General features: G+C 45.6%; 1 protein-coding gene across 3 annotated transcripts in view; it reads right to left on the reverse strand.

Moving 5' to 3' along the window:
• The window catches only part of RTN1 (reticulon 1), a 142,130-nt gene extending 130,919 nt beyond the window's left edge, over window positions 1-11,211 (reverse strand). For 2 of the 3 annotated variants that reach the window (XM_081860714.1, XM_081860715.1), the window contains exon 1: window positions 10,767-11,211. In XM_081860714.1, coding sequence (XP_081716840.1) covers window positions 10,767-10,947 — 181 coding nt within the window. In that variant the 5' untranslated portion in view covers window positions 10,948-11,211. The remainder of the gene's footprint in view (window positions 1-10,766) is intronic. The other variant, XM_081860713.1, reaches the window with a different exon arrangement.
• Window positions 11,212-11,934: the final 723 nt, after the last annotated feature.

The raw sequence follows: 11,934 nt of genomic DNA on the forward strand, positions 1-11,934 counted from the left end.
CCCGGAGTCGAACGGACTCCCGGAACAGATTAAGTTCGAGAACCAAGGTTCCACTGTCTTTTTGTGTCTTTTTAAAAGCTTTTATTTATACTTTTCAAGTTTATACATTTCATTAGTTTTACAATCAATTTAACATTTCAAAGTTTGACTTCCTTCCCCCTATTTCTGCGGTTCCTTAAATTTATTATTTAATACCTTCTGCATATCCAAATTCATTTAATTAACTACTTTAAATATATACTATTATGAAACTGCAGGTCATTACAATAATCCTGCTAATGTTTTTACCTGTTTGCAATTTACCTGTAAATATTCAATAAACTATTTCTATTGTTTTATAAAAAGTTTGTTATCTTGATTTCTTATTCTTCCGGTAAGTTTTGCCATTTCTGCATGTTCCGTAAGTTTTTGTAACTATTCTTCCTTTGCTGGGACTTCTGCATCTTTCCACTTTGGGGCAAGCAGCATTCTTGCTGCTGTAGTAGCATACATAAATAAATTTCTATAAAATTACGTATTTTGTGCTTTTTACTTTGTATTATTATGAGAGCCGGTGTGGCCTAATGGACTGAGTGTTGGACTACGACCTGGGAGACCAGGGTTGAAATCCCTACTCAGCCATGAAGCTCACTGGGTGACCTTGGACCAGCCGCTATCTCTTAGCCCAAGGATGAACTGGGGAGGAGGAAAATCATGTACAACACCACCTTAAGCTTCTTGGTGGAAAACACAGTAAATAAATGTCAGCATCGCCCTTGAGCCAGTGTCACCAACTGGACTCATGCACTTCAACACCGACTGGGCTAGGCGAGCTGGGTAGCACTTCCAGAGACCACCAGGTCAAAGTGCTGTGGACTCACAGCTTAGAGTTGTGAGCACCAGATTCACTTCCACAATACAGTCGTCGCACAGCAGAGTATAGCAGAGTCTGGCAGTGTATAAACAACTCGGAGAGCAGCTCTGTAGAATATCTTCTTTTATTCTATAACTACAACTATAATACAAAACTATATACAGAGCTAAATAGGTCTAAGCATTAATGAATGCTGCACTGAGTGTCTGCAGCTGCTCTTAGCAGCAACCTTATCTCTACACACGATCTCTAACACTCAGTCTCTCTCTCTCCGACACACTGACTGACTGACTGACTTGGTGCTGGAGCTGAATAAGTAGAAAGCAAAACACTGCTCCTCCTCTCGAGAGAATCAGCAGACTCGTCAGGAGATTCTTGGATATGGGAGGGGTGAAATCTCCTCAATAAATGCATTTTAAACAAATAATTAAATGCTTTGAACTGTCCTAAACTCTACGGAGAAGGGGGGGGATATACCATTTTAATAAATAATTATCTAGTTCATACTGCCAACACCAACTGGGAGAGGGACTTTAGGGCTTCAGGCCGGAGGATTTCCCAGCGCTGTTTGGCAATGACGGGGTTTGAACCTGGAAATTTCTGCACAGAAAGTCAATGTTCTACGGCGCCTTCCTTTGCCATGCTGAATTTTACAGAGTTGCCGCTGACACAGCAGCTTGCTATTGAGCCAGGATTAAGGAATCTCTGGAGGGGCTGCGGATAATAACGGTATTGTTGTAAAATGATAAATTAAGCCATCCTACATGGGCCAGGGCTGGGAGGGACCACGAGCTATAGCTTAAGTCCCCATGGAGATTGTCTGCAGCGGTTTGCTTGCCCAGAGCATCACTAACGTGACAGCCCTGGGCTTTCTAAGGTCCTGTGCATGCCAGGTTGGAAGGAAGCCCCACTGAATTCAGCAGCGCTTACTTCTGAGTAAACATGCCCTGGGTTGCACGGCTGAGCACAGCAAAACCTTCTCATTAAGCTGAGGGAGGCGGACGTTTCGGGTTTTGCATGTTGCAACAGGTAAGAAATGGTTAGTTATTCAAGTAAGTATTTTATTTCTTTTGGGAATAATTTTTATTTGATTTTACAAGTGAGAATTATAACAATACAAAATACATATCCCCATTTAGAGATTTCTATGAATCTCAAGACTTCCCACCCTCCCTTCCATTGGTCCTATTATCAACCTTTTTCATAATCCATATTATATCTCTCTCCATATTGTCCATGGTATTTGCTACATTACAAGTGTTATTAGACTCATGCCAACAGTTTCATCTGCCAACAGTGGTCTCCTAGATAAGTTATTTTAAAAAATCCCATTCTTTATTAAAGTTTTGCCTTCTTGGTTCCCGAGCTTTCCGGTCAATTTTGATATTTTAAGCATTGTTGTATTTCTACAGCCAGGAGTGGGACTCGTGGGTTTTGCTACGACAGGAGTCAAAATTATTATTTTAGTAAATAGTATTTCTTATGTCTGTAAGTCGCCTTATGGGTGGGAAGTCTCTGAAAGAGAGGCTTAAGATAAAATGCATCAGATAAGAACAATGAAAACCAGAGCACTTAAAACAACGTACAGTGGTACCTCTGGTTGCGAACAGGATCCGTTCCAGAGGCCCATTCGCAACATGAAAAGAGCACAATCCGCAGCGGTGTGTCTGCGCACACGCAGGTTGCGATTCGCCGCTCCTGTGCATGCACGTGACATCATTTTGCGCTTCTGCGCATGTTTTTGGGGGACAGGAGGCGGGCAGGTGTGGAGGATTCCCTGGTCCTGAATGGGGTAACTGTGCCCCTGAAGGACCAGGTGCGCAGCCTGGGAGTCATTTTGGACTCACAGCTGTCCATGGAGGCACAGGTCAAATCTGTGTCCAGGGCAGCTGTTTACCAGCTCCACCTGGTACGTAGGCTGAGACCCTACCTGCCCGCGGACTGTCTCGCCAGAGTGGTGCATGCTCTAGTTATCTCCCGCTTGGACTACTGCAATGCACTCTACGTGGGGCTACCTTTGAAGATGACTCGGAAACTACAACTAATCCAGAATGCGGCAGCTAGACTGGTGACTGGGGGCGGTCGCCGAGACCATATAACACCGGTCTTGAAAGACCTACATTGGCTCCCAGTACATTTCCGAGCACAATCCAAAGTGTTGGTGTTGACCTTTAAAGCCATAAATGGCCTCGGTCCAGTATACCTGAAGGAGTGTCTCCACCCCCATCGTTCTGCCCGGACGCTGAGGTCCAGTGCTGAGGGCCTTCTGGAGGTTCCCTCATTGTGAGAAGTAAAGCTACAGGGAACCAGGCAGAGGGCCTTCTCGGTAGTAGCACCCGCTCTGTGGAACGCCCTTCCAGCAGATGTCAAAGCGATAAACAACTACTTGACATTCAGAAGACATCTTAAGGCAGCCCTGTTCAGGGAAGTTTTTAACGTGTGATATTTTATTGTATTTTTGCTTTCTATGGAAGCCGCCCAGAGTGGCTGGGGAGGCCCAGCCAGATGGGCGAGGTATAAATAATAAATAATAAATTATTATTATTATTATTATTATTATTATTATTATTATTATTATTATTATTATGTGCGAGCGGCGAAACCGGGAAGTACCCCTGAAAGAACGTAACATGAAGCGGACGTAACATGAGGTATGACTGTACTGTAATATCAAATAGCTAAAATTGTTAACTAGACTGGTTTCTGGCACTATTTATTTATTTAACAGGATTTCTATACCGCTCAATAATCTAAAATCTCTAAGTGTATAGTATAAAACACTACACTAAAAAGCATAGCATAAAATACTATGCACATTGTTTTGGGAGCTGGGGGTGGGACCATGTGCTGTTCCTGCCCCCGAGGAAGGAGCAATACGAGACATGCACACTGGTCAAAAGGCTTGTTCATATTGATCTCTAAGTCTCGCACGGGTCAGCAAACATTTTCAGCAGGGGGCTGGTCCACTGTCCCTCAGACCTTGTGGGGTGCCGGACTATGGGGGGGAATGAACAAATTCCTATGCCCCACAAATAACCCAGAGATGCATTTTCAATAAAAGGACACATTCTACTCATGTAAAAACATGCTGATTCCTGGACCATCCGCAGGCCGGATTTAGAAGGCGATTGGGCCAGATCTGGCCCCCGGGCCTTAGGTTGCCCACCCATGCCTAAGAGAGACCAGAAATTATTTAGGTATGCAACTACAGCAGCAAGGACTTTATTAGCCCAGAAATGGAAGCAACAGGAATTACCAACAATTGAAGGGCGCCAGACGAAGATGATAGAATATGCAGAGCTGGTGAAGCTGACTGGGAAAATCTGAAACCAGTGTGATCGAGCTTTCCAGAAAGGCTGGGGTAAATTTATACAATATCTGAAGGACAATGGTAAACAATTAACAGCGCTAGCAGGACTGACTTAAGAAGACTTGTAATGATGACAACGCTACCTTTTTACATATTCTTTAAAATGCGTAATTGAAACTGGTGTAATATAATCAGGAAGGAAGGGGAATGTAATGAGAAAATAAAGAATTAAAGTAACCCTGAGACCGGGGGGGGGGGGGTCAACTAGCTCATAGGAGCAAAAACAAAGTGAAAAAGGAGGAAGTATTTATATATTGTAAAATGAAAACTTAATAAAAATATTAATAAAGAGAGATGACTTTCAAAAAAAGGGGGGAAGAAAGGCTTGTTCATATCATGGGATATGATCCACACTCTCATTGTCACACAGTAGCAACTTAACCGCTGCATATTTAAAATGTGGTTTTGGGGGGGTATTGGGTTGCTGTTTTTATTTTGATTATGTATTTTGTGGTTTTATATTTTGAAATTATTCTGTGAACCACCCCGAGACCTCTGGGTATAGGGAAGTATATAAATTGAATATATTATTATTATTTATCATCATCATCATTTCGCAATGACGGGCACTGAGGTCCAGCTCCGAAGGCCTTTTGGTGGTTCCCTACCTACAAGAAGTGAAGGTACAGGGAACCAGGCAGAGGGCCTTCTCGGTGGTGGCGCCCTCCCTGTGTAACACCCTCCCACCAGATGTCAAGTAAATAAACAACTACCTGACTTTTAGAAGACATCTGAAGGTAAACCTGTATGGGGAAATTTTTAATGTGTGATGTTTCACTATGTTTTTTATATTTTGCTGGCAGCCGCCCAGAGTGGCTGAACCAACCCAGCCAGATGGGGGGCATAGAAATAAGAAAATAGTTGTATGAAGTTTATGGCATGTAATGCCTTAAGAGAGAACATAATGAAAATGATCTATAGGTGGTACATGACACCAGTCAAGCTTGCAAAAATTTATCATTTGCCCGAAAATAAATGTTGGAAATGCAAAGAGACTGAAGGTACATTCTTTCACCTTTGGTGGACATGCCCAAGGATTAAGACTTTCTTGGAGATGATCTATAATGAAATGAAAAAGGTATTTAAATATACCTTTCTGAAGAAACCAGAGGCCTTTCTCCTGGGCATGGTCGGCCAATTGGTGTTAAAGAAGGACAGAACTTTCTTTATGTATGCCACAACAGCAGCAAGAATACTTATTGCAAAGTATTAGAAGACACAAGATTTACCCACCCGGGAAGAATGGCAGATGAAGGTGATGGACTACATGGAACTGGCGGAAATGACTGGCAGAATCCGAGACCAGGGAGAAGAGTCGGTGGAAGAAGATTGGAAAAAAATTAAAGTTTATCTACAGAAACATTGTAAAATTAAGGAATGTTAGAAGGATGTTGGAATGAAGCTATGTGGTTTTAGCAGAAATGTTATATAGGATTAAGTAAAAATGGATTGGTAATTAGTGAAAGAGGAGAATGTAAAATTATAGTATATCAAGATAAATTTTTAGGATAAAAACAAAGATGGAAAGGATTTGCTGAAATATCTAATTGAACTAGAATACAAAAAAGGGAGGTGTGAGGAGGTCAAGGAAATAAGCAAAGGAAAGAAAGTTATGTAAAGGTTGGATTTGTGTGTGGGTTTTTTGTGCTTTGTTTGTTTAACTTTTTCTCTTTTTCTTTCTGTAACCCTCAAAACTTTAATAAAATCTATTATAAAAAAAAAAAATAGTTGTTGTTTTGAGGCCAGGGATGTGTTCTTTGCTGCCTGTTATAAAAGTTGCAAAATGCTGAATAAAGTTCTGTTGCTGTTCAGAAACCAAGAAGGTTGTGGAAAGCCTCGGGATGTGTCAGTCCAGAGACACTGGAAGTCCTTACGAATTTGCGCCAGGAAATGAATTCCAATGAACAGCATTAATATTTATGGCAACATTGTTTTTAACCATCCCTGTATAAAAATAAATAACAGAACCTAGGTCCAGATGGCGTGCTGAGTGGCATGAACACAGAGAACACGCTCCAGCATCGCTCTTGCTGGTGAATAATCTTCATGAATTTACTGGATCTGCCTCAGACTGCTTCTTATTCTTCGCCTCCCCACCAAACAAAAAAATAATTTCATTACATTATTATTAACAATATTTTTTGGCAAGCCAAATTGCCACTCTCTGAGAAAGGAGCCAGGCACCTGACAGAAGCCGTGATGTTTTGCTGTCCGTTTAAATTAGACGGCTGTTAGGTTGAGATGCACTCTTAACCATTTTTGCAACGGGCCATACGGAAGGAACAGGTGTGAACTCTCCCGACTTTTCACAGCTCAGATTCTCGACTGAAATATTTAAGCGCCTACGCATTAAATCAAATGTTCCCTCTGGTTTGCGGCGCAATGCCCGTCACAGAGCTCAGGATAGGAGCAGAATAAATGTGCGGGGGGGGGGGGGGCGAGTCCAACACTGCAACGCTTGCTGCTCCCCACCCTCACGTAAACCCATTTTACTCCTAATGAATTTCACCCTGGCAAAACTGAACCAGCGCATATACCGAATTGCATGTGCTGATTTATGCAAATTTAGTATCAGTCACTGGCTTCCTGCCAGGCTGCACTGGAGGGATGTCAGGATACTTGACAGCATCCTCTATCTGAAAGGCTGTCTGGTTTAGAAGGTACAGAATCCCAGGTAGGGAGAGCCCCAGAGTCCATAAAGTAACCATACAGTGGAATCCTATACATACCTACTCAGAAGCCCCACTGAATTCAATGGGACTCGCTCCCAGGACCGCAGCCTTAAAATGTTCTCCCTCGTGACAAGGAAGAGTCTTGTGGTGCCTTAAAGGTAAAGGTAAAGGGACCCCTGACCATTAGGTCCAGTTGTGGCCGACTCTGGGGTTGCAGCGCTCATCTCGCTTTATTGGTCGAGGGAGCCGGCGTACAGCTTCCGGGTCATGTGGCCAGCATGACTAAGCCGTTTCTGGCGAACCAGAGCAGCGCACGGAAACGCCGTTTACCTTCCCGCCGGAGTGGTACCTATTTATCTACTTGCACTTTGATGTGCTTTCGAACTGCTAAGTTGGCAGGAGCAGGGACCAAGTAACGAGAGCTCACCCTGTTGCGGGGATTCAAACCGCCAACCTTCTGATCGGCAAGTCCTAGGCTCTGTGGTTTAACCCACAGTGCCTTAAAGACTAACAAATCTATTACAGTGGTACCTCGGGTTACAGACGCTTCAGGTTACAGACTCCGCTAACCCAGAAATAGTAACAGGAATTGTGTGGTGGTGGCAGCGGGAGACCCCATTAGCTAAAGTGGTACCTCAGGTTAAGAACAGTTTCAGGTTAAGAACGGACCTCCAGAACGAATTAAGTTTTTAACCCGAGGTACCACTATATTTTGAAGACCACTTAGAAGTCTACTTGGGCATCAAGCAGCATATAAATCGACAAATGACGCTGAGTGGTACCCAAATCATGACTAACTTCAGTCCACTGATTTCAACAGGTCTACTTTTGAATATGACCTAGCTGGATGCAGCCTAATCGCAACGGTGAGAATTTCACAGCAAGTGTTCCTTGACCTCTGTAAGCAGCAAACAACCACACAGAACCACGCGCATAATGATGATATTGCATGCCCACAGGGAGTGCTCTTAGATGCTACAGCAGGCATGAAGGAGATCCGGCATCCCAGGGGATGCCAATTTCGGATGCACCCCCATGCAGGTGCACCAGGGGGCTGAATCTTTGATGCTAAGCTTTTCATGTACACAGCGCACTTTATAACAATGCTAAATATCAGCAGAACTGCCAAAATGAAAGCATGCAAAATATACAGGCAGCGCAGTCCATTCTATCTGCTACGTTACACAAAGTAAGTTCTTGTGACAGTCAGCTCCGCCAATTCTCTCTCTCTCTCCCTACCCCCCAGTGAAATAATCTATTTTATTAAGGCTGCAACCTTGAACTGGAAAAGCAAGCATCGTTGAGGTCTGCGGGGCTTACTTCCCAATAAACATGATTTGGATGGTGTCTGTACACGTACACTGCTTGGAGGTTATCACGCACGTGAGTAAGGGACGCAGCGGATCACTTAGTGAACAGCAGACCCAGTCCATTTTCAAAGCACCGAAAGTTCACAATATGATATTACCGGCTGCATGTGAAACGCTGCAAAAAAAAAAGGCCATTTATTTCATGGACTAAAGGAAAGGTAAACACAAGCACTTCCTCCGGCGACAGGAAGCAACAGGAGTGCCCATCTGCCGAATCAATAAGAGAGGGGTGGCAGTGGAACAAGGCAACACCCTGATTCTAAGGTAGACCTTGCCGGTTTCAGTGGTACATATTTTTAAGCAAATGGGAAAGATGGAGTGTGTGTTTTCAGATGCAATGATACTGGGTACTGCTGCATTTGGGAAATAACAAACCTATCCCCATCTCTCACAAACACCTCCCCCCCCCCGCTCATTATTAAATAAGAAACCAACACAACGAACAATCAAGCCATTATGCTTTTGTCAGCTCTTTTGAACTCTAGTCCAGCCGCATGAAGGAAGCATCAGAAAATCACAAGCCCTGCTTCTTTCTTCTCAGGCATCCAGATTTAGCCAGCATAAAAGTAAAGGCGTTGCTTTTCTTTCTTTCAAAAAAAAAGGGGGAGGGAGGACTTTGGAGAGGATTCCAAAAGAAATGTAAAAGAAATCTCTTTCCAGTGCCCCCTTCCTAGCCTTGTTTAACTACTGATTTCCTGCAATCCTTTTAGAAAGTTTGAATGAGATGGATGAATGCACTCATTTTTAAATTAGGCAATAGATTTTTTTAAAAAAAAACCATAGTAGAAATGGATGGTTGCATTAGAAAAACTACTCTTCTTTGTTCCTGAGAATGTCTATCCCCTGAGACTGGCTCAGCTTTCTTGCCACAAGGTACTACGCAGCTATTTTCTTGGGATTGGGTGGGTGTACCCCCCTTGAAATTATAACCATCAGGGAAATCCATCCTTTCCCTTTTGCACTCACACATGCACCGTGTATTCCTCAACATTTGCCTTTCTTTTTCCATGCAAAGCCACTTTTTTTACCAGTGAAAAGGTCTGAAAACAAAAACATTATTAATTCTGAATCCATGGCGCACAGAAAAGCAGGTTGGTTTGGCAGCTTGCATTTTGGTTCAAAGCCTACGCGAAAGGCTGAACATTTACCCGTGTCGACGCAAAGGCATTTAGGTTCTATTTCACAACAAAAGAGCAGACACGGCAAAGTCAGTGTGTGTGTGGTGGTGGGAACTGTTCAAAAATAATGTGTTGTGCCTGCACCAGACACACACACACATACAGCACAGCAAGCTGCAAATAACCCTGGACAGTATCCTGCACAGGGCAGCTTGTGTAGGAGGAAACCCAGGAGATCAGAGAGGGAGGAGAGTCCAGCCCAGCCCAGCAACAATGCAGCTGCTCCTGCTACAGTCAGCAATGGGTGTCCTGTTGCATAACTGGGACCCATCTTTCCCCCCATCCACTCCCACTCCCAAACTTGTTCCACACAACTTTAATACTGCAAGATTGCATAACGGGGACACAGATCTGTTCCTTGGCAGGTGGGAATTAAAAGTAGAGCAGGCAACCTCTTCAGTCGCAGGAGATGAAGGGATGGAAAAATCCTTTCTTTCCAACCTCCACCCGCCCCCAAAACTATTATCTCAGAAGCTGAAGCCTCTTCAATTCCACAAACAGTGTGGGCACACACAGAGAGAGTCCTGAAAATAACTACTATCTCCAACCTACCCCCCCCCATAAAAAAGGGAGTGGGGGATTAGCTTGTTGAAAGTGAAAGTACTGGCTGCATCTACTGTAAAAGCAAACCAGTGTTTATTTCAACTTGTTAGTTTTCTGTCTTGCTCTTCCTCCAAAAGGGGTCCAAGAAAACAGCAAAAACAGTACAACTAAAATGGAAATGGAAACATGTTTTTTTTAAAAATTAAGAGCATCGAAAAACATTAAGAGCATGGAAGAGCATTTAAAACCAGATGTGCTGCCACCCCAAGGGAGAGGAGTGTCCCAAAGGCCCTCTTCAACCAGCCTCACAGAAAAATTAATCAAGGCTGGACACTGGAATTTATTAGAGAGAGACACACTAAGGGGAAGATTATGATGCAAGCTGACCCAAAGGTCTGGGCAATGACTTCTGCCTGGCCAGAGGATTTACATACAGTCGAGGGTGTGTGTATGAAGAATTGGGGGGGGGGGGTGTAAGCAAACAAATGCCACCCATTACATTTCCAGCTGAAATGCTCCCCCATAGCCCCGCACGTAAACTCCACAGAACAGGCCAAAGGGCGCGTATAAGGATGAACCCCAAAGAGCCTTGTGGAACTTTGGAAGGAAGCCTGGTCCCTTTTCCATCTCCCACGGCCTTGATTTCCCACCGCCCTTGAAACCCCCCAGGAATCTGTCCAGGACCACCTCCGGGCGGCCAGAGCTGCCGCGAGAGGCGCGCCGCAACGTGGCGAAGGCCCTTTGTGGAGCATCTCTGGGTACCTCGCCTTCCCTTCTTACCTGTGGATGCAGTCGCCATGGAAACGGGCGGGGGTTCCTTGGAGAAGCCGAACGCCGCTGCCCCTGCGCCTTCGCCATCGCCGCGCCTCGCCGGAGCTCCGGCGGCCGCGCTCTCGTCCTCGGCGCCGTCGCCAACCCAGTGCTCCCCGGAGGAGCTGGGGCGACCCGGCGGCGAAGACATCCCGGCTGGGCTCTCTCCGTGGGTCGGAGGATGGGCGAGGAAAGGAGGAGGAGGCGGCGGCGGCAGGAGGGAGAAAGGGCGGCGGCCGCGGGGAGCCTCTCTCGGGGCGGCTGCAGCGCGGGGAGCTCCGCTTGCGCCTCTTACGCAGGTGCAAATGGCTTGTGGAGCTGGAGTCTGCCAGCCTTTGCGTCACCCTGTGGTTGGCATATCACAGGGCGGCTGGAGGGGGGGGGAGCAGCCTGCCTGCCTGCCCCCTTTAACTGCTTCCACTCCCTAAGCAACACCTGCGACGAGTTAAAGGAGGAAAATGGAGGAACAGGAAGGCAAGGAGGAGGCCGGGAAAAAGGCGCACGCACGCGCGCGCGCAAAGGAAAAGGGGTGCCTCCAGATCCGGGCAGTGATGGCCACCAAACTTGGGTGTCCTTAAAAGAGGACTGGCAAGCTCCAAGGAGGTGGGAGCGCCCAGTTTATGGTGGTGGTGTGTGCGCTGCCCCCACGGTTGGAAGAGGCAGCAATGCCCCTCTGGATGCGCGTTTCTGGAAACCACAGTTGGGGAGAGGTGGTCCCGCGCTCCAATCCCGCTTGCTGGTTTCCCAGTGGGGGCATCTGGGGAAACAGGGTGCTGGAGTGCCAGATGGGCCGTGGGCCGGATCCAGCAGACGCTTCTTGGGTGGTTCTTATGCTTGTTTGCTTGGGTGTTCAACACACTCTCTTGAGGCAATAGCAGCGTGTTAGAGGCAGGTTTATTCCATTGTAGGCGGCATGCACAGGGCAGATTTTTGCATTTTCATGACTTTCCCCCAGCTGTTTGGTTCTGTGTTATACTTAAGCAATGTAAAAACCAATTCCAGAACTGTAGGGGAATACAGCACAAGTTTGGCACTCATTTCCATCTTTGTTACGAATGGATTCATCTGCCTCACCTGCAACGAAACATGTCTCTCCCGCATCAGTCTCTACAGCCACAGCAGGTGCTACAACCTTCCA

The sequence above is a fragment of the Podarcis erhardii genome, assembly GCF_964252035.2.
Source record: "Podarcis erhardii genome assembly, chromosome: 1".
Taxonomy (NCBI): domain Eukaryota; kingdom Metazoa; phylum Chordata; class Lepidosauria; order Squamata; family Lacertidae; genus Podarcis; species Podarcis erhardii.